The sequence below is a fragment of the Delphinapterus leucas genome, chromosome 10 (assembly GCF_059928025.1).
Source record: "Delphinapterus leucas isolate spDelLeu-1000000601 "Yukka" chromosome 10, BTC_Dleu_Yukka2, whole genome shotgun sequence".
Lineage (NCBI taxonomy): Eukaryota > Metazoa > Chordata > Mammalia > Artiodactyla > Monodontidae > Delphinapterus > Delphinapterus leucas.
Window position 1 is genome coordinate 33010428 of NC_143138.1, and position 23706 is coordinate 33034133.

Sequence of the window (23706 nt, forward strand, 5' to 3'; positions counted from 1 at the left end):
GTTTCAACAGCGTGGGTGTCACCTCTCTCCCTCTTGCTATCTCTTATCTGCAAGAACAGGGACTATTAGGTTATCCAAATAATCTCAACATTTGCTAGAATCTGGACCAGAGCTGAGTTCAATATTTTAGTATGTGGAATCTTAATTTAGTGATTTAAGCAAAAATTCCATTTTCTATCCCCCCTGCTCTGGTCAGAATCTGAGAGCTGTTGGGAGGATCAAGGGGAAAATGATCCCACAATAAACACCACCAGTTGGTTCAGAGCAGACTGTGCAGGGGGCCTGGAGCTGGCGTACTGAATTAAGAACATGCAGATTATGACCCGCTGAATGAGGGGGCACTAAGCCACCCACACAGGGTTGGCAGGTAGCTCCCTCAGCATCCCAGCTCCCACTTTGGGGAAGTGAAAACCCCAGGGTTGTTTTGATCGAAGGCAGTTTCAAGGCACTCATACAAAGGGAGTAAATTCACAAGGTCTATTACTCGCAGGTCCCAGAACAGAAGCGAGGGGTGTGTGTGCAATGAGCCGGTGGAAGGGGGGTCCTCCATTCCAGCTCTCGAGAGCAGGAGACAGAGAGCAGGGTAGCAAGCACCTATTACTTAAGAAGTGGTTGGGACGGGCTCCACTCTAAGTGGTTATTTTGAAACGTGCTTCGGGAAAAGCAAAGCAGGAATTCCAGGGACGGGAAACCTAAGCTCAGGTCCTTATCTAAATGACCTGAGCAGGGCTGTCACACTGTAAATGCTCAGGCAGCAACTCACAATTGCTCTTTTCTCATTACACAGACTTAGGGTGGGCTGCATTCTCACGGTCTTCTCAGGTAGCCAGGTAGTTGCTAGAGGAAGCTGCCCAACTCATTTGGTCATCTACCAGTGCCTAGCAAGACTGGGACCAGGTTTTTCCTTATGTCTAACCTCAGTCTTTCTTTGGGCCAATGTAGGTTCATTTCTCCCAAGGGACTCAGCCAGCTTTCAAGTCCTGTCAGCCTAGCCCTGGGGAAGGGTGAGAGGTAAAGACAATGCCTTAGAACTTTTATTTCTGAAACAATTACTCCATAGTGAAGTAGTAATAGCTACTTATTCCCAACATTTAGGAAGATAAGTGTCCTAGTGTCTGCAGCCTCAGCTCAAGAGCCCACAGCCTCTTGCAACATTTTCAAGCCCAGGACTGAGCCACCAGCCAATAAACCCTTAGTAACCTCAATTCAGATTAATAAGATTAGGGGCTTGCTCCGCACACTCCCCCGCCTCCCCTCGTCCGGGCACCTATAATGCTAGGTCAGCAGGTTTGCAGCTTAGCCAGGGGCCGGGGGGGGGGGGGAGGGGGGCACTATGACAATTATGGTCTCTGACCTGCTACTACATAAAAAAAAAAAAGGCTCCTGTTGTCAGTGTGGCAAGCCAGCAGCACCGTGTGTTAAGGGCTAGGAATGTGGGGGAATAACACGGAGGTTCAGGGGGAGAGCGGATGCCCTCTTGGTGTTCAGAGGACATGAGACTGGCTGGAAGGGAGGAAATATCAGCCCTTAACTCCTGATGGCATTATATCTTGTCCTTCAAATCAGAGGATGCGTATAAGTAAGCAGCAAAGTCAAAGTGTGAGGATGGTGTAGAGTGGATTAAGATATGAGTCAACTCCTAGCTATTTGCCTGACGGGAATGAAAACTCAGGTCCATACAAAAACCTGTAACAGGATTGTTTGTCATGGTTCTATTCATAACCACCCAAAACTGCCCAAATGTCTTTTACCTGGTGAGTGGGTATACATCTGCACAATGAACACGATTCAGCAACCGATTCAGCAACCAAAAGGAACGGGGACGGCTCTCAAATGCATGTCTTCTTAGAGAGAAGCCGGACTCAAAACTCTACATATATGACATATTTATATAACATTCTGGAAGAGGCAAGACAAAGGGACAGAAAAAAATTAGTGGTTGTCAAGGGTCAGGATGCGGGGAGAAGGTGCCCACAAAAGGGCATGAAAGAACTTCCTGGGTGATGGGATTATTCTATTCTTGAGTGTGGCTTGTTAAAACAACTGTATGCATTTGTCAAAATGCATAAAACCATCCACTAGAAAGGGTGAATTTTACTATTTGGAAAATAAACATCAATAAACCTGACTCAAAAAACAGAAGCAGGGAGAAAGCAAGGAAGGAGCATGTCAGAGGGAATTAATGTGTCCTGGAGCTGATGACATTAGGACCAGGGGAGGTAGTAAGCTAGCTAGGAGCAGCATTAATGACCAGGAGACAGAGAAACCTAGTGTTTTTAGTTTGATGCTTTCCTTTTAAGAGGATTTTCAAGAGCACAGCAGAACTTTCATAGGCAATGACTCCCTTGCAAATATAGGATGTAGCTTCCTTCGTACATGTGTCTTTCCTAAGCAGGAGGTGTCTGGGGAGTGTGTTAGAACAGGGGCCTGGAGATCACTACGTAAGGATAAGCAAGAGTTTAACCCTTCTTGGAGGAAATGACTTGGAGCTGGGAGAGACTTCGAGTGCCCTGTTTTCCCAGTGATTTGAGGTCCACAGTGGTTCAGAAAGGTCACAAGCTGTCACAGTCAGTGAATACGAAACTTAATCAGCTGAAATGATGATCAAGCTTCCTTCAGAAGGTCAAGATCGTTTGGCCAACAGCCATAACTGACACTAATAATATAAGCATCTTAAATTTCAAGCTAATACAGGTGTCCCACTTTATCTATAGCAAGGTGACATGTGGAACACCTCCACTGCATTTAACTGTGTGAAACAAAACAGGAAGAAAATGTAGGCAGATGCAAAGTAATGTCAACACCTAAAGCATTTATTTGGATATCTTTAAACTTTTTACATATGCTACATTCCAAATTTTACAAGTTGTCCACAGATAATAAAGTTATAGCCAATTTTTTAAACAGATATGATTTTCCCTGATATGGAAAGCATGTTATATAAACATTTCTAATATAAACATAATACATGCGGAACAAATCATAAAACTAAGATGATTCGTTAGTTAGGGAAGACAATTAGATTAATGATACACACACCAGAAGATAAAGGGGCACATGTGTTGCTGCTATCTCATGTAAATTCATCTTCTCTCAGACTCCCTGACATTCTCAGAGAATGGAACCCAGGGACACCCTCTGCTAACAACAGGCTTACATGAAATCAGCTCTGAAAGCTGAAGTGTTGTTACGATTTGGTGAACATGTTTATAAATTCAACTACAGAGGGAGAAACCTGGTCTTATCATTCTAAATTTAAGCTTGGTTAACAACTGGAGAAAAGCCAAAAGAAGCTAAACTTAAAAGCTAAAGGAATGAGGATGTGACAAAGGCCAAAATAAAATAAAATCACGATGCGATCCACAGCCCATACCACCAGATCTTATGAATGGAAGGAAGGCCAGAAAAGGGGGGTGAGCACTGTGTTCTAAAGCAGATTTTCTTCCTCCTGGGTGAGAAGGGCCTCCTCTCAGATGGGTGACTCAGTCCCAGGCAAGAAGGGTCAAGGTCATCCTTTCAGAGGAAGGGGTTCTTCACACACCACCCTGGAGAAGCACTGAGTGTGGCTTCTACATCTCCACTTACTTTAGCTGAAAGTCTGGATCTCCAACCTTCCTCCTGGGTGTACCGTGGAGTGTGCAAAGCTGAGCAGGATGGAGCTTTTAGATGCAGAGTTCAAAGAAAACTGAGTGAAAGGGTTATTTTCATTGGCTAAAAAAAATCCAAGAGCCTCTAATTATTCATTTATCCCTTAGCCTCACCTCAGAGAGGCTCTGTATTTATTCTTCCACCAAATCTGCCATCACTCTCCATGTACCCAAGCTCTCAGCACATGTGTATCACACAAGAGTGGTACATGGCATGTCATGGTTATAAACTATTTTACTAAGCGGCTATCATTCTAGGAAGGCACCTCTTAGTAAGAACAATAATGTTTAAAAATAATGAAAAGCCTGGGCGCACAGGTGTCCCAGAAATGTACTAAGTGAGCCAGCAGGTAAACAGCAATTCATCTATTCCAGGAAATGCTGGAAGGGGTGGGGGTGAGGGAATTTTAAAACACTGAATTCTCATTTTTTTGCTAGTGTTTGATTCTAGATGTATACACTCTTTCAACTTAGTCTTAGAAATAAGAGACTATATCATCTGAAAAATTAAGATACTCTTAAGTTTTCAATAAGCCCTTTAACATGAGTTTATTCCTCAAAGCCAAAAGTCTTGCAAAAAAAAAGGGGGGGGGGCGGGGGAATCCCACCTTGTATAGCCCTGAAAATCACCCAGCACACAAAGACACCACCTTCTCTCCTTCTTCCCACAGGTTCCTCCAGCATGAGAGTCCCCCAACCCCCTCACAGCCGGTAGAGACAAGGGAATGCCACTTTTGAAATCCACTGTTTTGCTTAGAGGTAGGGTCCCATCAGCTGTGGGGACACTGACCCAGGCCCAACGTTGAGAGTCACTGAGAGGGATCAGGAAGTGTGACCCCAAAAGACCAGAGACTTTGTTTCCTGCTGCTGTTGCATCAGCTTCAGGCCTGGAGTTCCCTGTGTTCAGTAATGTGACACGGCTCAGACTACTGGGAACAGTCAAATGCAGTCAGATGCCCACAAAGGGGCTGAGTCCAGCCCAGGAAGAGAAGCTCCTTCCTGGATTCTAAAATTCAAGAAGTTACGTTTGAAGTACACAGCAAACGATGCAAGAAAATCTGCTGACAGAAGATGATTTTCATCAGTCTCTAGAGCCAGAAACTATAAAAATAAAACTGGGAAGAAAAGCTTAAATAAAGAATTTATTTCCAAATTCAGTAGAACCTATTTCCTATTCTCTTTCTTGAAAAGCGAACTGGGTTACAAAAATCCAAATTTATGTATTTGGTAGTGAAGTAATTATAAATGTTGCCAGTCAATGCCAACCAGTGTCTGATTTGCTTCCTGTGCATGTCCAATTTCCTCTGTGATACTGTGCTGGTGCCAGAGCTTCTGAATCTTCTTAAATCGCTCTCTGCACAAATGTAAAGGATTTCCCCGTCTAGAAAGAAGACACATGTCACTCAGGATGCATTCGGTTTATTCATCTATTACACTCCAATCTTTCCTGATTTAGGAAAAGTTACAAGTTATTGGTTTTAGATCCTCTGCAGAATTTCTCTTTGGCAGGCGCCTGTGGCTATTAATGTGCTAGCTCTGACGGTTTGCTAGGAGCAGCTGAAGGGGAGTAAGTGCTGAAAAGAAGAGGAAAATGAACACAAGCTACACCTACTCAGACTGGGGTGAGGAATTGGGGGTGGGGTTGAGCAGGAGGGTTTACGCTGAGAGGCTAAAACTATGCATTTATTATCCATTTTGTTGGTAAAACGTAAAACAGGGAGGGACAGGGAAGAGGATGGAAAAATTGCAGGGGTGAAAATGTTCTTCTAAGTACTGTTTTTCAGCTACAAAGTCTAAGCAAAGCAGTCAAATGTGAATAACTTTGGGGTCTAATTTAACCAAAGCACAGGCACTGGTGAGCTCACGCCCGGGGCCTTGGCTCCTGACTCACAGTGCCAGTCCTCTCACCCTCCGTCCAGAGCTCTTCCTCCTAAGAGCCCACATTTCTCAGAGCAACGGTAAGAACCATCAACAGGTAGCACAAGCCCGTATCCTTGCAGTCAAGTGCCTGAGGAACCCATCTACTTATCTTGCCTTGGTTTCCAGGCCTTCAACTTCTCCTCCCCAAGGCTGGGAAGTTACATCTAGGTTTAAGACTTTTATCCCATTTGGGCAAAAAGAAATGGTCTGAAAGTTCTTTAACAGTGCTTGAAGGAACTGCTGTTAGCATTTTGCTTGTGATGTAACAGAAGCTACCAAAGTAGAAATGATTAAGCCTCAAATACTGTTGTATTGCTCTATATGTTCTAAATCTTTGTTCTCTCAGATTCTTATGTAGTAAGATAAGCACATCTCTTATCAATCAAGATTTGCTCTTTTATATCACTCGAAGAGGACCGGGTCTCCCATACAAAGCCGCACAATTTACAAAGAGCTATCCCTGCAGTGCTCTGATGCTGTGGATGCCACAGGACAATTCAAACAGCTCTCTGGAGTAAGAAATGGAAAAAGGTTGCACTCTGTCCCATTTTTTCTACAAAGCCGCACAAGTTACAAAGAGCTATCCCTGCAGTGCTCTGATGCTGTGGATGCCACAGGACAATTCAAACAGCTCTCTGGAGTAAAAAATGGAAAAAAGTTGCACTCTGTCCCATTTTTTCCCCTTATGTATCTTGATGGCCTTCATGACACTCTGAGGGCTGGGAATGGGAATGTCAAACCAGACAGCCAGGGTAGCCTCCTTGGAAGTGTCCACAGACAACAGCCACTTGTGCTAACCCTCCAGGCAGTTAGCAGGCAGGCTTCAGGACCACAAGGTTCATTGTGTTCACCCCATGCTGAAGGCTCTGGTGGCCCAGAGCCAGTCAACCTAGTTCCCCAGGATGGGCCTTACCTGAGTCCCTGGTCAGTCTCCCCATAGTCATCAAGGTAAGGAGGAGAATAAAAACAGCCTTTGGTTTTGCCAGCTAAAAATAGCACTTGACATTCCCGTACTCTGTAGAGAGACCATTTATACGTTAGTAACCAAGGTTTGGATTCAGTTCCAAATGGACTGAAGTCTTATAAGAGTAAACAAAACCATTGGGAATATGGGGTTAACAGACACAAACTATCATACATAAAACAGATAAGCAACAAGGATTTACTGTATAGCACAGGGAATTATACCTAATAACTTGTAATAACCTATAATGGAATATAACCTGCAAAAAACAAAACAAAAAAACACTGGATCATTATGATGTACACCTGAAATTAGTGCAATATTATAAATCAACTATATATCAATAAATAAATATAAACAAACAAAACCACTGTTGGAAGAGAATAAATGGCGTTTATAGCAGAGACACTTGAAAAAGTATCAACACCCCTGCCTAAGTTTAAAAATAACTAAAAGGATTGTATTGTAACCAACGTAAGGAGGGAGAGGGACATTTAGGATTAGGATTCGACAGTTCATATAATAGTGGCATTTAAAAAATTAAGTGTGAGAAAGTTAACTACTTCTAAACATAAGGTAGTTATTTATGTATCAACCACTATTATGAGGAAATCATTCATTTAAAAAATTGTACACAGGGCTTTCCTGGTGGCACAGCGGTTAAGAATCTGCCTGCCAATGCAGGGGACACGGTTCGATCCCTGGTCTAGGAAGGTCCCACGTGCTGTGGAGCAACTAAGGCCGTGCACCACAACTACTACTGAGCCTGCGCTCTAGAGCCCGCGAGCCACAACTACTGAGCCCGTGCTCCACAACAAGAGAAGCCACTGCAATGAGAAGCCCGTGCACTGCAATGAAGAGTAGCCTCCACTCGCTGCAAATAGAGGAAGCTCACATGCCGCAACTAGAGAAAGACTGTGCAGCAATGAAGACCCAATGCAGCCAAAAATTAAAAAAAAAAAAAAAGGTACACAAATATTACAAACTAGGTTGACCTGGAACACAAAGCAACACTCTACACGACTAAAAGAATTCTGAAATGTGCCACACAAGGTAAAATGCTACTTTTACATTTCTCCTAAGGGTTTTTAAAAAAATGTGTCTCCTGATCCCTTTGAGAGGTTTGCTTAACTTTTTCTGGTGTTAACAATTCAGCTCATCTCAATATCTATTGAGAACCTATCATATACAAGAAATTGTCAGGCACTGGGGGGTACTAAGGTGACTAAGATGTGGATATAATCTATGCCCCAGAGGAGCTCAAACTCATGTCACTTCTCGCCTTCAGACCCTGTGATAGCTTCCATCTCACTCAGAGACCTCGCTAGGACACACCAGGCCCATGACTCTCCCCCTTGTGCTCACTACTGCAGTAGCAGCAGCCTCCTTGTTGTTTCTTTTCTTTTTTTATTTTTCTTTCTTTATTTTTTGGCCACGCCATGCGGCTTGTGGGATCTTAGTTCCCCGACCAGGGATTGAACCTGCACCCTCAGCAGTGAAAGCACGGAGTCCTAACCACTGGACTGCCAGGGAATTCCTTTTTTTTTAAAAATAAATTTTATTGAGGGATAATTTTTTTTTAAAAACCTATGCATTTTTACAGGACAGTTAGATGAATTTTGTCCTTGCTCTTTCCTGAACACGACAGGCACACTCCCCAGCAATTCTGCACTTGCTGCTCCCTGCCTAGAATGTTCTCCCCACTTCTTTAGGTCTTTATTCAAGTCACCTTCCCAGGGAACCTTCCCTGGTTCCCTATCTAAAATTCAGCTCTCCAGCTGCCATTTCATATTCCCCTCCCTAGTTTATTTTTTCTCTTCTGCATGGATTGCTTTCTAAATTCTTATTTTATTTTCTATCTCCCTCACTAGAAACTGAGCTCCATGAAGGCAGAGATTTTCGTATGCTTTGTTGACTACTGCATTCTCAATATCCATTATACAGTCACTGATAAGTATTTGCTGCACGTTGTCGAATGTACACAACTACCTACATCAGCCTGTGATATGTATGAATCCAACCATGAGGATACAACAAAAGGAGTAATTCTGACTGTGCCTGGGTAGAAAACCAAACACAGCTAGAAGTTTCACATTACAATGAGGCACAAAGAAAGAGCAGAACTGTCATGGGGATGGAAATGATAATGAAAGAACAGCACAGAGTTAGCATGAGCCAAGCATGAGATGTGTGGAGACAAGGCTCCCCATTTTCCTCAAATGAATAAAAGAGTGGCCTCAAATCTCTGCAATGTAGTAGTTTCTTGTTCCACCCCTCAACAGATGTCTACTGTGGCAGATCCAAAGCTAGAAAGCTCCTTCCAGGGCCTTACCTCAGGAAGATGCCCACCCCAGAACCACAGGAGTAGGTGTGGGCGGTGCAAGCTCCCACGTCCTCCCCTTCCAACTCCGTCTGACAGCAGTAGCTCTGGGAGCACAGCAGAGTTCCACATACAAGGCACAGAGTTGGGGCTCTGCTCTTGTCACCACCGGATTTGGGGCACCTCCATGAAATAAAAAAGCACAAGTCAAGGCTCTAAAAGGCTGGCTAAAGAGCTGAGGGTGGTAAAACTGCCCTGGAAAAAAATTCTGCAATATCAAGTAGAGCTGAAGATGCATACAGACTATGGACCAGGCAAATTTATTTCTAGAATAGGTAACATCTCACATACCATGGACTGAAACAATCAACAAGCGGAGAAAAGAGAAATAAAATTATCAATAGGAGGAAAAAAATATGTAAATTAAAAAATTAAAAAAAATTACTTCTACTGTCATATAATGAAGTACTACACAATAGTGAAAACTGATGAATTAAAAATTATATGTCAAATGTATAAATAAATCTTACAAACAATGCTGAGTGAAAAAAGCTATAGGATAATGTACAATGCTATTCTAAAGCTTAAAATAATAATATATGCAAAATAATAATAACTGCTTAGGAATATAACCATTTGTAGTTAATGTGTTATTTAAAGTGCAGACTGTTTAGATAACATCTAATGAATCAAACTTGTCCCTCATCACCCCCTTTCTCATACCTTATTCTGAAACATGGAATCACGCTTTTTACAAGTTTGGTAGTACAAGTTTGGTGGTACTACTGATGTTATGATCTCCCTACCCAAACAAAAGAAAACAATGACAAAATCCTTCAAGTTCTGTGTAGAGAAGTGAGTGTTTCCAGTGGTAGGAAGTGCTCAATAAGCTAATATAAAAACTTACGAGAAATTAGATGCTTGATTAATGAGGCTGCTGTAATCCTCTGGAAGGTCTATTAATTTGTTAGATTCTCTTGGATAGCTAAAACAAAACAAAACAAAAACCACATAAAAAACCCAGTTAATATGAGGACATATTGTAACAATGATAGGGAAACTCTTAACTTAGTCAAAATAAATAAAGGAAGCCTGAATCTGAGTGACTGGGCACTACCCACAGCAGCAAAAAGCCACAGTAAGAACTTTAAAATGCACGCTTAAATAACGTAGGGCCTTAGGGCTCACATTTTTACTTGAAGAACTCAGGATGAATTATCAGGACAATGGGCTGTCCTGTACACTTATATCCTGCTTCCTTCCTACTTCTTGCCTCCAACCAAGTCTTTGACAATCTTCAGCTTACCTTATAGCGTCTCTTTCACCTTCCAGGTATCTCTTAACTTCAATGTTATGACACCAACTTTAATGTAAATGGAGAAAAAAAAATTTTTTACTTTTCAAGGGCTAGAACTGAAAAATTTTCTTCTCTAAATCCAGTAAGAGAGAAACAGTTTTCTTGGCTTATTTATATTTATCTCTTCATAAGAAGCTTAGAGGAATACCACATACTTTGCCTACCATATTTTAAAATCAGAAGAATATGACCTTTGATTTTCTGAAAGCAACAATGCTTAACATATTAAAATTTGCTATTACCCCCACTAATTGGACACTCTGAAAAACCAGTCTGGGGAATTCCCTGGTGGTCCAATGGTTAGGACTCTGTGCTCTCATTGCCAAGGGCACAGGTTCAATCCCTGGTCAGGGAACTAAGATCCCGCAAGCCACGCAGTGTGGCCAAAAAAACCAAACCAAAACCCAAACCAAAACAGTCTGAATCAATGAGAAGCTCTTATAATCTAGAGCTAGAACACTCATATAAAATAAAAATTTTTTAATTGTGGTAAAATACACAGAACATAAAATTTACTATTTTAACCATTTTTAAGTGTACAGTTCTGTGGCATTAAGTATATTGACGCTGTTGGGCAATCATCACCACCTCTGTCTCCAGAACTTTTTCAGCTTTCTCAAATGAAATTCTGTGCTTGTTAAACACTAACCCATTCCTCCCCCTACCCCCAGCCCCTGGCAACCACCATTCTATTTTCTGTCTCTATGAATTTCACTATTCTAGGTACCTCATATAAATAGAAACATAATGTTTGTTCTTTTGTGACTGGCTTATTTCACTTAGGCTGCCTTCAAGTTTCATCCACATTGTAGCAGGTGTCAGAATTTCCTACCTTTTTAAGGCTGAATTATACTCCACTGAATGTATATAACACATTTTGTTTATCCATTCATTGGTTTATGGACATTTGGGTTGTTTCCACCTCTTGGCTATTGTGAATAACGCTGCTATGAACATGCGTGTACAAAATTCTATGAGTTCCTCCTTTCAATTCTTTTGCAATATACACCTAGAAGTGAAACTACTGGATCATAGAGTAATTCTGTTTAACTTTTTGAAGAATCACCATACTGTTTTCCAGAGCAGCTGTACCATTTTCTATTCCTACCGACAGTGTACATGGATTCCAGTTTCTTGACATCCTCACCAACATGTGTTATTAATGTCTGCCTTTTTCATTACAGCAGTTCTAATGGGTATGAAGTGGTATCTCACTGTGATTTTTATTTGCATTTCCCTGATGACTAGTGATGTTTAGTATTTTTTCATGTGCTTTGCTTATTGACCATTTGTATATCTTCTTTGGAGAAGTCCTTTGCTCATTTTATAATGGGTTGCTTGCTTTTCTGTTGCTGAGATGTAGGAAATCTAGATATATATATTCTGGCTATTACTCCCTTATCAGATATATGATTTGCAAACATTTTCTCCCATTCTGTGGGTAAATCAGCCAAATTTTATTCTTAACTTAGTCACTAACTTGACATGATTAACGGGTCAATTTCTCTAGACTTCAGTTTCCTCAAATATAAACTGAGGATAGGGTGTCCCTGGTGGTGCAGTGGTTAAGAATCCGCCTGACAATGCAGGTGACACAGGTTCGAGCCCTGGTCCGGGAAGATCCCACATGTCATGGAGCAACTAAGCCCGTGTACCACAACTACTGAGCCTGCACTCTAGAGCCCATGAGCCACAACTACTGAAGACACAACTACTGAAGCCCGCATGCCTAGAGCCTGTGCTCTGCAACGAGAGAAGCCATCACAATGAGAAGCCCGTGCACTGCAATGAAGAGTAGCCACCGCTCACTGCATCTAGAGACAGCCCGCACGCAGCAATGAAGACCCAAAGCAGCAATCAATCAATCAATAAAATAAAATAAAAAAATAAAGTGAGGATATTAGACTAGATAACCCTTAAGGTTTCTTTCAGTTTCAAAAATCTACATAGTATTTAACAAGTAAGTTAATATGAGGAAATAAACATTTCCACCACTACTCTCCTTCCAGGCAAATATGCTTATGCTATTCAGTAGGCCTGGCAAAAATCTTACCATAAAGGTAAATCCTTAACTAAGAAGGCCTAATAATTATACTTTGAATCGCATGGATTGAATTCTGCCAGGCTATCTGAGAATTTTGTAAAATATGTGATCAACTGAAGTTTGTTTCCATATATATATATTCCAATATAAAGAAGAAAAGTGTATAATCGTTACCTTTCAATCAGTAACTTCATTATCTCCTTATTTTCTTGAAAAAGGCAAATGAAGTTGTTTGGCAGGGAAAGATAGTTACATAAATGTTCAAAATGGCTTGTTCCAGAAGCTGCAAATAGAGAAGAAAACAGTTTTGCATATAACAACTAAGAGTAGATCCTATAGGAGAGTAAGCAACAGCAGAGCTTAAAACAAAAAAGGCATGAGATGAAATAGTTCAATTTTGCTAGGTACATAACCTGTAGGAAGTAAATAAGATGGCACATGGAAGGGACCCACAGAAAATGACATAACTGAAAGTGGAGTCAGGCTACTCCTTTACCAAACTGGTCACAATTTCTTGATGTTTCAGTTTTACCATCTGCAAAATGGGGTACCTGTGTGATATACTTCATGGGGTTGTGAACATTAATTGACAAAAATAACATGGGTAGCTCTGGAAAAGTATAAGGCAGTACAGAGACATAAGATGATTTTATCACCGAGAGATGGATTTAAACACTAACTTAATCATCACTGAAAATGATTAGGAAGGGTAAATTATTCTCTCAATGGTGCCTGGACAACTAGCTGAATGGAGATGCTATTCAACAAACTTTTAGAGAGCAGCATAACATGCAGGCACCCCATGACTTGTGCCAGGCACTATGAGGTACAGTAAACTTTAAGTCTACCTTTAATTCCTACATTAAAATCAGATTTATGTGTAATTATGGCTATTTTGAACTTCAAGGCCTCATGTTTCAGATTAAAAAATACTTGAGGGGGGCAGACAGCAGAAGCAAGAAGAACTACAATCCTATAGCCTGCAGAACGAAAACCACAATCACAAAGTTAGACAAAATGAAAAGGCAGAGGATTAAGTCGCAGATGAAGGAACAAGATAAAAACCCCAGAAGAACAACTAAATGAAGTGGAGACAGGCAACCTTCCAGAAAAAGAATTCAGAATAATGATAGTGAAGTGACCCAAGATCTCGGAAAAAGAATGGAGGCAAAGATTGAGAAGATGTAAGAAATGTTTAACAAAGACCTAGAAGAACTAAAGAACAAACAAACAGAGATGAACAATACAATAATTAAAATGAAAAATACACTAGAAGGAATCAATAGCAGAATAACTGAGGCAGAAGACTGGATAAGTGACCTGGAAGACAGAACGGTGGAAATCACTACCGCAGAACAGAATAAAGAGAGAATAATGAAAAGAAATGAAGACAGCCTAAGAGACCTCTGGGACAACATTAAATGCGCCAACATTTGCATTATAGGGTTCCCAGAAGGAGAAGAGAAAGGATCCAAGAAAATATTTGAAGAGATAATAGCTGAAAACTTCCCTAACATAGGAAAGAAAACAGTCAACGAAGTCCAGGAAGCGCACAGAGTCCCAGGCAGGATAAACCCAAGGAGGAGCACACCAAGACACACAGTAATCAAATCGACAAAACTTAAAGACAAAGAAAAAAATCAAGGGAAATATGACAAATAACATACAAGGGAACTCCCATAAGGTTATCAGCTGATTTCTCAACAGAAACTCTGCAAGCCAGAGGGAGTGGCACAATATATTTAAAGTGATGTAAGGGAAGAAACTACAACCATGAATACTTTACCCAGCAAGGATCTCATTCAGATTTGACAAAGAAATCAAAAGCTTTACAGACAAGCAAAAGCTAAGAGAATTCAGCACTACCAGTCCAGCTTTGCAACAAATGCTAAAGGAACTCCTCCTCTAAGTGGGAAAGGGACTAGCAACTTAAAAAATAAAAAACCTTGTACATACATAGACTGCTGTATCAAAACTGCATGGGAGGGCTTCCCTGGTGGTGCAGTGGTTAAGAATCTGCTTGCCAATGCAGAGGACATGGGTTCGAACCCTGATCCAGGAAGATCCCACATGCTGTGGAGCAACTAAGCCTGTATGCCACAACTACTGAGCCTGTGTTCTAGAGCCCACGAGCCACCACTACTGAGCCCATGTGCCACAACTACCAAAGCCTGCACGCCTAGAGCCCATGCTCTGCAACAAGAGAAGCCACCACAATGAGAAGCCTGCACACTGCAATGAAGAGTAGCCCCCACTTGCTGCAACTAGAGAAAGACTGCACGCAGCAACGAAGACCCAATGCAGCTGAAAATACATAAGTAAAACAACAACAACAACAACAACAAAAAGACCGCATGGGAACAGCAAAACCAAAACCTACGAAAGATACACATACAAAAAAGAAAAAGCAACCCAAACACAACACTAAAAATGGTCATCAAAACACAAGAGAAGAGAGCAAAAGAAGAAGGGAAGAAAAAAGACCTACAAAAACAAACCCAAAACAATTAAGAAAATGGCAACAGGAATACACATATTGATAATTACCTTACATGTAAATGGATTAAATGCACCAATCAAAAGACACAGACTGGCTGAGTGGATACAAAATCAAGGCCCATATACATGCTGTCTACAGGAGACCCACCTCAGACCTAGGGACCTATACAGACTGAAAGTGAGATGGAAGAAGGTATTCCACGCAAACAGAAATCACAAGAAAGCTGGAGTAGCAATACTCATATCAGATAAAATAAACTTTAAAATAAAGACTGTTATAAGAGACAAAGAAGGACACTACACAATGATCAAGGGATCAATCAAAGAAGAAGATATAACAACTGTAAATATATATGCACCCAACATAGGAGCACCTCAATATATAAGGCAAATACTAACAGCCATAAAGGTAGAGATCGACAGTAACACAATAATACTGGGAGACTTTAACACATCATTGTCATCAATGGACAGAACATCCAGACAGAAAATCAATAAAGAAGCACAGGCCTTAAATGACACATTAGACCAGATGGACTTAACTGATATTTATAGAGCATTTCATCCAAAAGCAGCAGAATACACTTTCTTCTCAAGTGCACACAGAACATTCTCCAGGATTGACCACATGCTAGGCCACAAGGCGAGCCTCGGTAAATTTAAGAAAACTGAAATCATATCAAGCATCTTCCGATAACAATGTTATGAGATTAAAAATAAACTATAAGAAAAAAACTACAAAAAACACACACATGGAGGCTAAACAATATGCTACTGAATAACCAATGGATCACTGAAGAAATAAACAGGGAAATCAAAAAATACCTAGAGACAAATGAAAGCACAACAATCCAAAATCTATGGGATGCAGCAAAAGCAGTTTTAAGAGGGAAGTTTATAGCAATACAATCTTATCTCAGGAAACAAGAAAAATCTCACATAAACAATCCAACCTTACACCTAAAGCAACTAGAGAAAGAAGAACAAACAAAACCCAAAGTTAGTAGAAGGAAAGAAGTCATAAAGATCAGAGCAGAAATAAATGAAATAGAGACAGAGGAAGTAAGAGCAAAGATCAATGAAACTAAAAGCTGGTTCTCTGAAAAGATAAACAAAACTGATAAACCTTTAGCCAGACTCATCAAGAAAAAAAGGGAGAGGACTCAAATCAATAAAATTTGAAATGAAAAAGGAGAAGTTATAACAGACACCACAGAAATACAAAGGATCATAAGACACTACACGTGGCTATATGCCAATAAAATGGACAACCTGGAAGAAACGGACAAATTCTTAGAAAGGTACAGTCTCCCAAGACTGAACCAGGAAGAAATAGAAAATATGAACAGACCAATCATAAGCACTGAAATTGAAGCTGTGATTAAAAATCTTCCGACAAACAAAAGTCCAGGACCTGATGACTTCACAGGCGAATTTTATCAAACATTTAGAGAAGAGCTAACACCTATCCTTCTGAAACTGTTCCAAAAAATTGCAGAGGAAGGAAAACTCCCAAACTCATTCTATGAGGCCACCATCACCCTGATACCAAAACCAGACAAAGATACCACAAAAAAAAAAGAAAATTACACGCTGGAACTTCCCTGGTGGCGCAGTGGTTAAGACTCCGTGCTCCCAACGCAGAGGGCCCGGGTTTGATCCCTGGTCAGGGAACTAGATCCCACGTGCATGTTGCAACTGAGAGTTTGCATGCCACAACTAAAAAGCCCGTGTGCTGCAACTAAGGAGCTGATGAGCTGCAACTAAGGAGCCCACCTGCTGCAACTAAGACCTGGCACAACCAAATAAATATTAAAAAAAAAAAAAGAAAGAGGCCAATATCACTGATGAACATAGACACAAAAAGTCTCAACAAAATACTAGCAATCCGAATCCAACAATACATTAAAAGGATCATACACCATAATCAAGTGGGATTTATCCCAGGGATACAAGGATTTTTCAGTATCTGCAAATCAATCAGTGTGATATACTACATCAACAAATTGAAGAATAAAAACCATATGATCATCTCAAAAGATGCAGAAAAAGCTTTTGACAACATTCAGCACCCATTTACGATAAAAGCTCTCCAGAAAGTGGGCACAGAGGAAACATACCTCAACATGATAAAGGCCATATACAACAAACCTATAGCTAACATCATACTCAATGGTGAAAAGCTGAAAGCATTTCCTCTAAGATTAGGAATAAGACAAGGATGTCCACTCTCACCACTTTTATTCAACATAATTTTGGAATTCCTACCTATGGCAATTAGAGAAGAAAAAGAAATAAAAGGAATCCAAATTGGAAAAGAAGAAGTAAAACTGTAACTGTTTGCAGATGACATGATGCTATACACATAGAAAATCCTAAAGATGCTACCAGAAAACTACTAGAGTTCATCAATGAATCTGGTAAAGTTGCAGATTACAAAATTAATACACAGAAATCTGTTGCATTTCTATAAACTATGAAAGATCAGAAAGAAAATTCAAGAAACAATCCCATTTACCACTGCATCAAAAAGAATGAAATACCTAGGAATAAACCTACCTAAGGAGACAAAAGATCTGTATTCAAAAACTATAAGACACTGATGAAAGAAATCAGAGAAGACACAAACAGATGGAAAGATATACCATGTTAGTGGATTGGAAGAATCAATATTGTCAAAATGACTATACTACCCAAGGCAATCTACGGATTCAATGGAATCCCTATAAAATTACCAATGGCATTTTTCACAGAATTAGAACAAAAAATCTTAAAATTTGTATGGAGACACAAAAGTCCCCGAATAGCCAAAGCAATCTTGAGAAAGAAAAATGGAGCTGGAGGAATCAGTCTCCCTGACTTCAGACTATACTACCTATAGTCATCAAAACAGTATGGTACTGGCACAAAAACAGATATATAGATCAATGTAACAGGATAGAAAGCCCAGAAATAAACCCACACACCTATGGTCAATTAATCTACGACAAAGGAGGCAAGACTACACAACGGTGGAAAGACAGTCTAGTCTCTTTAACAAATGGTGCTGGAAAAACTGGTCAGCTACATGTAAAAAAATGAAATTAGACGGTTCTTTAACACCATACACAAAAACAAGCTCAAAATGAATTAAAGACCTAAATGTGAGAACAGATACTATAAAACCCTGAGAGGAAAACATAGGCTGAACACTCTCTGACATAAATTGCAGCAATATCCTTTTCAATCTGTCTTCCATAATAATGGAAATAAAAACAAAAATAAACAAATGGGACCTAATTAAACTCAAAAGCTTTTGCACAGCAAAGGAAACCATAAACAAAACGAAAAGACAACCCACAGGTTGGGAGAAAATATTTGCAAATGATGTGACTGACAAGGTATTAGTCTCCAAAATTTACAAACACCTCATGAGGCTTAATATCATCAAAACGAACAACCCAATCAAAAAATGGGCAGAAGACCTATATAGACATTTCTCCAAAGAAGACAGATGAGAAGATGTTCAACATCGCTAATTATTAGAGAAATGCAAATCAAAAGTACAATGAGGTATCACCTCACACCAGTCAAAATGGCTATCATCAAAAAATCCACAAACAATAAATGCTGGAGAGAGTGTGGAGAAAAGGGAACCCTCCTACACTGTCGGTGGGAATGTAAATTGGTACAGCCACTACGGAGAACAGTATGGAGGCTCCTTAAAAAACTAAAAATAGAGCTACCATACCATTTGACCCTGCAATCCCACTCCTGGGCATATATCCAGAGAAAAACATGGTCCGAAAGGATACACGCACCCCAATGTTCATTGCAGCACTGTTTACAATAGCCAAGACATGGAAGCAACCTAAATGTCCATCGACAGAGGAATGGATAAAGCGAATGTGGTACATATATACAATGGAGTATCGCTCAGCCATTAAAAAGAATGAAATAATGACATTTGTAGCAATATGGATGGACCTAGAGATTGCCATACTGAGTGAAGTCAGTCAGAGAAAGAGAAATATCATATGATATCTCTTATATGTGGAATCTAAAAAGAAATGATACAAAGGAACTTATTTACAAAACAGAAACAGGCTCATAGACTTAGAGAACAAACTTACCGTTACCGGGGGGAAGGGTGGAGGGAAGGGATAGTCAGGGAGTTTGGGACCGACATGTACACACTGCCATAATTAAAATGGATAACCAACAAGGACCTACTGTATAGCACAGGGAACCCTGCTCTATGTTATGTGGCAGCCTAGATGGGAGGGGAGTTTGGATACATGTATATGTATGGCTGAGTTGCTTTGTTGTGCACCTGAAACTATCACAACATTGTTAATCGGCTATATTCCAATATAAAATCAAAAGTTAAAAAAAAAAAAGCAACAAAAAACCACACCTGAATTTGTCACTTTTCACTTTTTAAAGTCTGAAGAACCCAGTCTATGAATAATATACAATTGAACAATTTTAACATCTTAAAGCAAAACAAGTACATTTTTGTACATGTACAAAATCAGTACATTTACTGACATCCAAATAAAATCAGATATTTACATAAATATGCATCTAATTATATAATCAGTACATCACCATAGTCAATTAGCTGTGACCTAAATTGTTAATAAATTTTCATTTTTGCAATGCACTTTAATTCTTAACTTGCTAGAGTGAAAGACTACATACATTTCCTACATTTTGAAAGAAATTAGAAATTACCTTGAATTTCAGGTGGGGAAGGAACTCCATTTAAGTAATGGAAAAACAAAGCAGAACACCTCAGGAAAGGCATGATTCCAGCTCTGACATTCCTCAACAGATGCCAACCAGAGTGCATTTCTTTCAAGGCACTGTGAAAGAGAAAAACGATAACTGGGAAATGTAATTAAAAAATGGTCATTCTAGTTATAGCACAGTGTGAAAACAGACAACTACTATTTGGAATTGATAGCACATTGGCTTAAAAGGTACGGGTAGCCCTAACTATTACAGGACGTCAGGTATAATTGGTGATATACCCTCTAATGCTGTTATTAAAATTTGTAAAAGTTATACAGCTATATAAAGAGAAAATTTGGAAAATAAAAAAACTATCCACTATTCTATAATCTTATATCAGCAAGTATTACTTTGGAAAACTATTTTCATACTAATGTGTCTTACACAGTTGTACTTGTAACATATAAAATTTAAAATTAACATGATTTTCAGATCATAAACCATAATTTTATTGGAATTTTAAGATTCTGGACAACATAAATCATAACCTACACTAAATTACTTCCCTGTAAGCAAATTCTTAGATCGCTTCAAATTCTTTGCTAATATAAATAATATCAGTGTACATCTTTATGTCTGTAGGTTTTTCTATATGTTGGATTATTTTGCTAGTGTGGATTCTCAGAAATGGGATAACTTAGTCAAAGAACAAACAGTATGGTTCTTGACATATACTGTTAGAAAGCCAAGTGAAGGGACTTATCTGGTGGCACAGTGGTTAAGAATCTGCCTGCCAATGCAGGGGACACGGGTTCAAGCCCCGGTCTGGGAAGATCCCACATGCCGCAGAGCAACTAAGCCCATGTGCCACAGCTACTGAGCCAGCGCTCTAGAGCCTGTGAGCCACAACTACTGAGCTGGCACGCCACAACTTTTGAAGCTCACATGCCCTAGAGCCCGTGCACTGCAACTACTGAGCCCACGTGCTGCAACTACTGAAGCCCGTGTGACTAGAACCAGTGCACCACAACAAAAGAAGCCACTGCAATGAGAAGCCCGTGCACCACAAGGAAGACCAGCCCCTGCTCGTCGCAACTAAAGAAAGTCTGCACGCAGCAACGAAGACTCAGCACAGCCAAGAATTAAACAAAAAAACAAAAAGAAAGCCAAGTGAAACTGTCGTAACCAAATCACAATGACTCCAATAACATGAGGTTCTAAGAATGTCACTCCTGCCGGCCCTCGATATACCTTAAAAATGTGTGGGAAGTGCTGTATATTACTCCTCTCTCAGAGATTTCCAATCATGTTAGTATATTAAAAGTTGAGAAGTCCTGCAGGTCACTCCCCCATCTCTTATTTTAAACATGTCAACAGACAGCAACTTCCCTTATTTAACAAATGAATTCGTTTTTCATACTACCACCTCCTAGTATTTGGGGAACTGCCTATCGTGTAAAGATTACGACCTCACCTTCCTGTATACTGGTGAAGTGTTTTATACAAAGCAAGAACTGCTAATTCTTCTTCCCCAGAAGCATTTTCTTGATCCATGCCATTCTCTTCTGAAAGATAAGGCAATATTAGTACTCTGTATTTGCCTACTAAGTGGATTGATGACCACACCATTTAAGCACTCAAATATATTCATACACTCACATGTAATATGAAAATACTCTCACAAAACACACAGAGCTTTAATCCCTCAGGTCGGAACACAGTATTGATCTCCATCCTAACAAGGAGCCTCTTAGGGAGAGGAAGCCAAAGTGCCTCAGGGTGCCAGGCAGCAAGCGGTGAGTAAAATCTGCTAAATATACAGCCTGTGGTACTTAAATATTACTAAACTTATGAAGTAAAAAAACAAGTAAAAACATTCACATCACTAAGGTTTTTAACAGAAGGGAAATTGTTTCAAAAATTTTCACATGAGGATAAACAGGATTTTACTGTTTATTTTACTAATTACTACTACAAGTAGCTTAATTATAGCTTATATATTACTCTCATCCAAGCACCTTTTCCTTTAATACTTTTTTTTTCAACTGAAAAAACTCCAGTACTTCCTTCAAGAATCTGACAAAAAGGAGTTACCTGTACATGAGGTAAGTAAGATCTGTATGATGTGTGCCATAGTAACCAGATGGAAAATGTGAAGGTCCCCAGTGCCAAGGCTGATCCCTGAAAAATCTTGACACTGCAATGCCGGGAAGGCGAGCACCAAGCCCACCTGGATACCAAATACAGAAGGTCAGACAGAGCACCTTTCCTTTCACAGCTGAACACGTTTCCATTTTCTTAATGTGATCTCTTTGAGAGCTCAGTCCCTCCCCTTAAGAAATCTTTGTTCTTAAAGGGTACACATGTTAGAAATTCCACTAGGATTGACTAAAGAAAATTATTTAGAGCGTTATTATTTCATTTGATGGGCATTATTATTTCATTTATCCACTGATTCCCCTATATCTAGTTTATTGTTAATAACAACAAAAATAAAACTTGAAATCTTTCTAGGTAGTGAGCAATGGAAAAAGCATGAGGTTTGGACCCACAAAGATCTAGGTAAGAATCCGAGATCCTCTTATGAACCTTTTAGACAATTCCTTTGAGTCTCAGTTTCCCTGTTGGTAAGCTGGCGATAATATACGTGTTGTTAATACCTCAGTAATAAGGATGTAAGGACTAAATGAAGATGAATGTGAAAGCAGTCAGGTACACAATAAATGCTAGCTCCTCTGTTAACCTCCTGCTGCCTGTATGGTGGTGTCAGTGGTGGTGGTTTTCAGAGGGGTAATGGGAACAATAACAATGGCTGACATTTACTAGGGACACATTGCTCTAAGCTCTTTACATTGATTATCCCATTGAGTTTTGACACAATTATATCAGGTAGGTATTAACCAACTTACGGGCACAGAATATGATGCCCAAAGAGATTAAGGGGGCAGCACTTGGGGCTGCTGTGCATGGCAGTACACTCAGTGTCCTGAGTAAGGGGACCTGGTTGAGGTGGGGCTGAACTTCAGCCACCCACTGCCTGGCCAGTGCTGACCTGGCACCACCTGCACCTGTTCAGAAGACATGACTTTCCCTAAATCACACAAATAGACTGTTGCTAAGTAGTGTTACCAGAGGGCTGTATCTGCCCCAAAGCACCGTATGGGTTGGCAGCAGCCCTTACATTACTAGTGTTTTTTACTTCTCTATAGTGAAAAGCATAGAGAGGTTACATTACTGACCTCAGCCACAAGGCAAAAATAAGAGACCGGATTAGACACCCAGGTCAAGTCTCTCAACTGGATTCCTTAACATTTTATTTTTGAGGATCTTCAGGAAAGAATTATACTCAGAAGTAGTAAGAATAATAGGTGATAATTCCTCTTGTCTGCCTCTGCATTACTCATCAAGTCTAAGATAAAGCTATATAATATGATAAAAATTTCAAACACAAATTACAAGATACCCACCAATAAATGAAACATGTCGATATCTAATATGCATGGAAGGTCTCCGTGGTTGTCACCAGGCACCAATGCTAATGTTTAAAGAAAAATACATGAGCACATATTATATGTCAACGTAAGTATTAAATTATTTTTAAAATGCATATAATCTACTTTAAATTTATTTTTTGCAAGCTATATATGAATTCATGAGCTAGAACTTGTATATAAGACAAACAGTATTACCAAAATATTTCTTTCAAAATGGAGGGAAGTTTCACCACTAAAAACAAAATTACAGACGATGAGAAATTATCATAACATATATGGTACATGTATTAATACTCACATGCAAAAAGTTTACAAAAGTGTCCTTGTACCACTGAAAGTGATGCCACTGTCCAATGTGCTGCAGCAAATCTTGTTAGTGACCTAAGACAGTCATCCTGAAATAAAGAGACGACAAAATTAACAAAGAAGCCAGCATATGAAGTAGTTCTCCTCTTTCAGGAATGTTAGTTCAAAGCACAGCTAGTTGAAGTAAAGCTGGAGGCACAATGAAATCTCTAGATGGTATGGAACTGAATCTATGACATCTTTAATGGCATGTCTCTAACATGGAATGCATGGAATGGAGAACATCTAATTGTATGATGAATTAAACAAGGCTATCTCCTGTTACCACGCTGTTAGTTCTCTGTGGAAAAGTTAAGAAGGACACATGTGTCAAGACAGACAGCAAACAAAAGAGACTACCAGGAATGTGATGCAGTATTTCTTTATATTTAGTCTATAA

General features: G+C 39.8%; 1 protein-coding gene across 9 annotated transcripts in view; it reads right to left on the bottom strand.

The window, feature by feature from the left end:
* Nucleotides 1-2792: 2792 nt before the first annotated feature.
* UBR2 (ubiquitin protein ligase E3 component n-recognin 2) overlaps nucleotides 2793-23706 on the bottom strand; it is a 123789-nt gene continuing 102875 nt past the window's right edge. For 7 of the 9 annotated variants that reach the window (XM_089918707.1, XM_089918706.1, XM_022581904.3 and 4 more), the window contains 11 exons: nucleotides 23260-23356; nucleotides 22935-23002; nucleotides 21562-21697; nucleotides 20942-21032; nucleotides 19468-19598; nucleotides 12427-12535; nucleotides 10158-10214; nucleotides 9759-9836; nucleotides 8864-9034; nucleotides 6481-6582; nucleotides 2793-5028 (listed from right to left, as the gene is read on the bottom strand). In XM_089918707.1, coding sequence (XP_089774833.1) covers nucleotides 4887-5028; nucleotides 6481-6582; nucleotides 8864-9034; nucleotides 9759-9836; nucleotides 10158-10214; nucleotides 12427-12535; nucleotides 19468-19598; nucleotides 20942-21032; nucleotides 21562-21697; nucleotides 22935-23002; nucleotides 23260-23356 — 1182 coding nt within the window. In that variant the 3' untranslated portion in view covers nucleotides 2793-4886. Of the gene's footprint in view, nucleotides 5222-6480; nucleotides 6583-8863; nucleotides 9035-9758; nucleotides 9837-10157; nucleotides 10215-12426; nucleotides 12536-19467; nucleotides 19599-20941; nucleotides 21033-21561; nucleotides 21698-22934; nucleotides 23003-23259; nucleotides 23357-23706 lie in introns of those variants that run through there. The other 2 variants (XM_089918709.1, XR_016394612.1) reach the window with 2 other exon arrangements.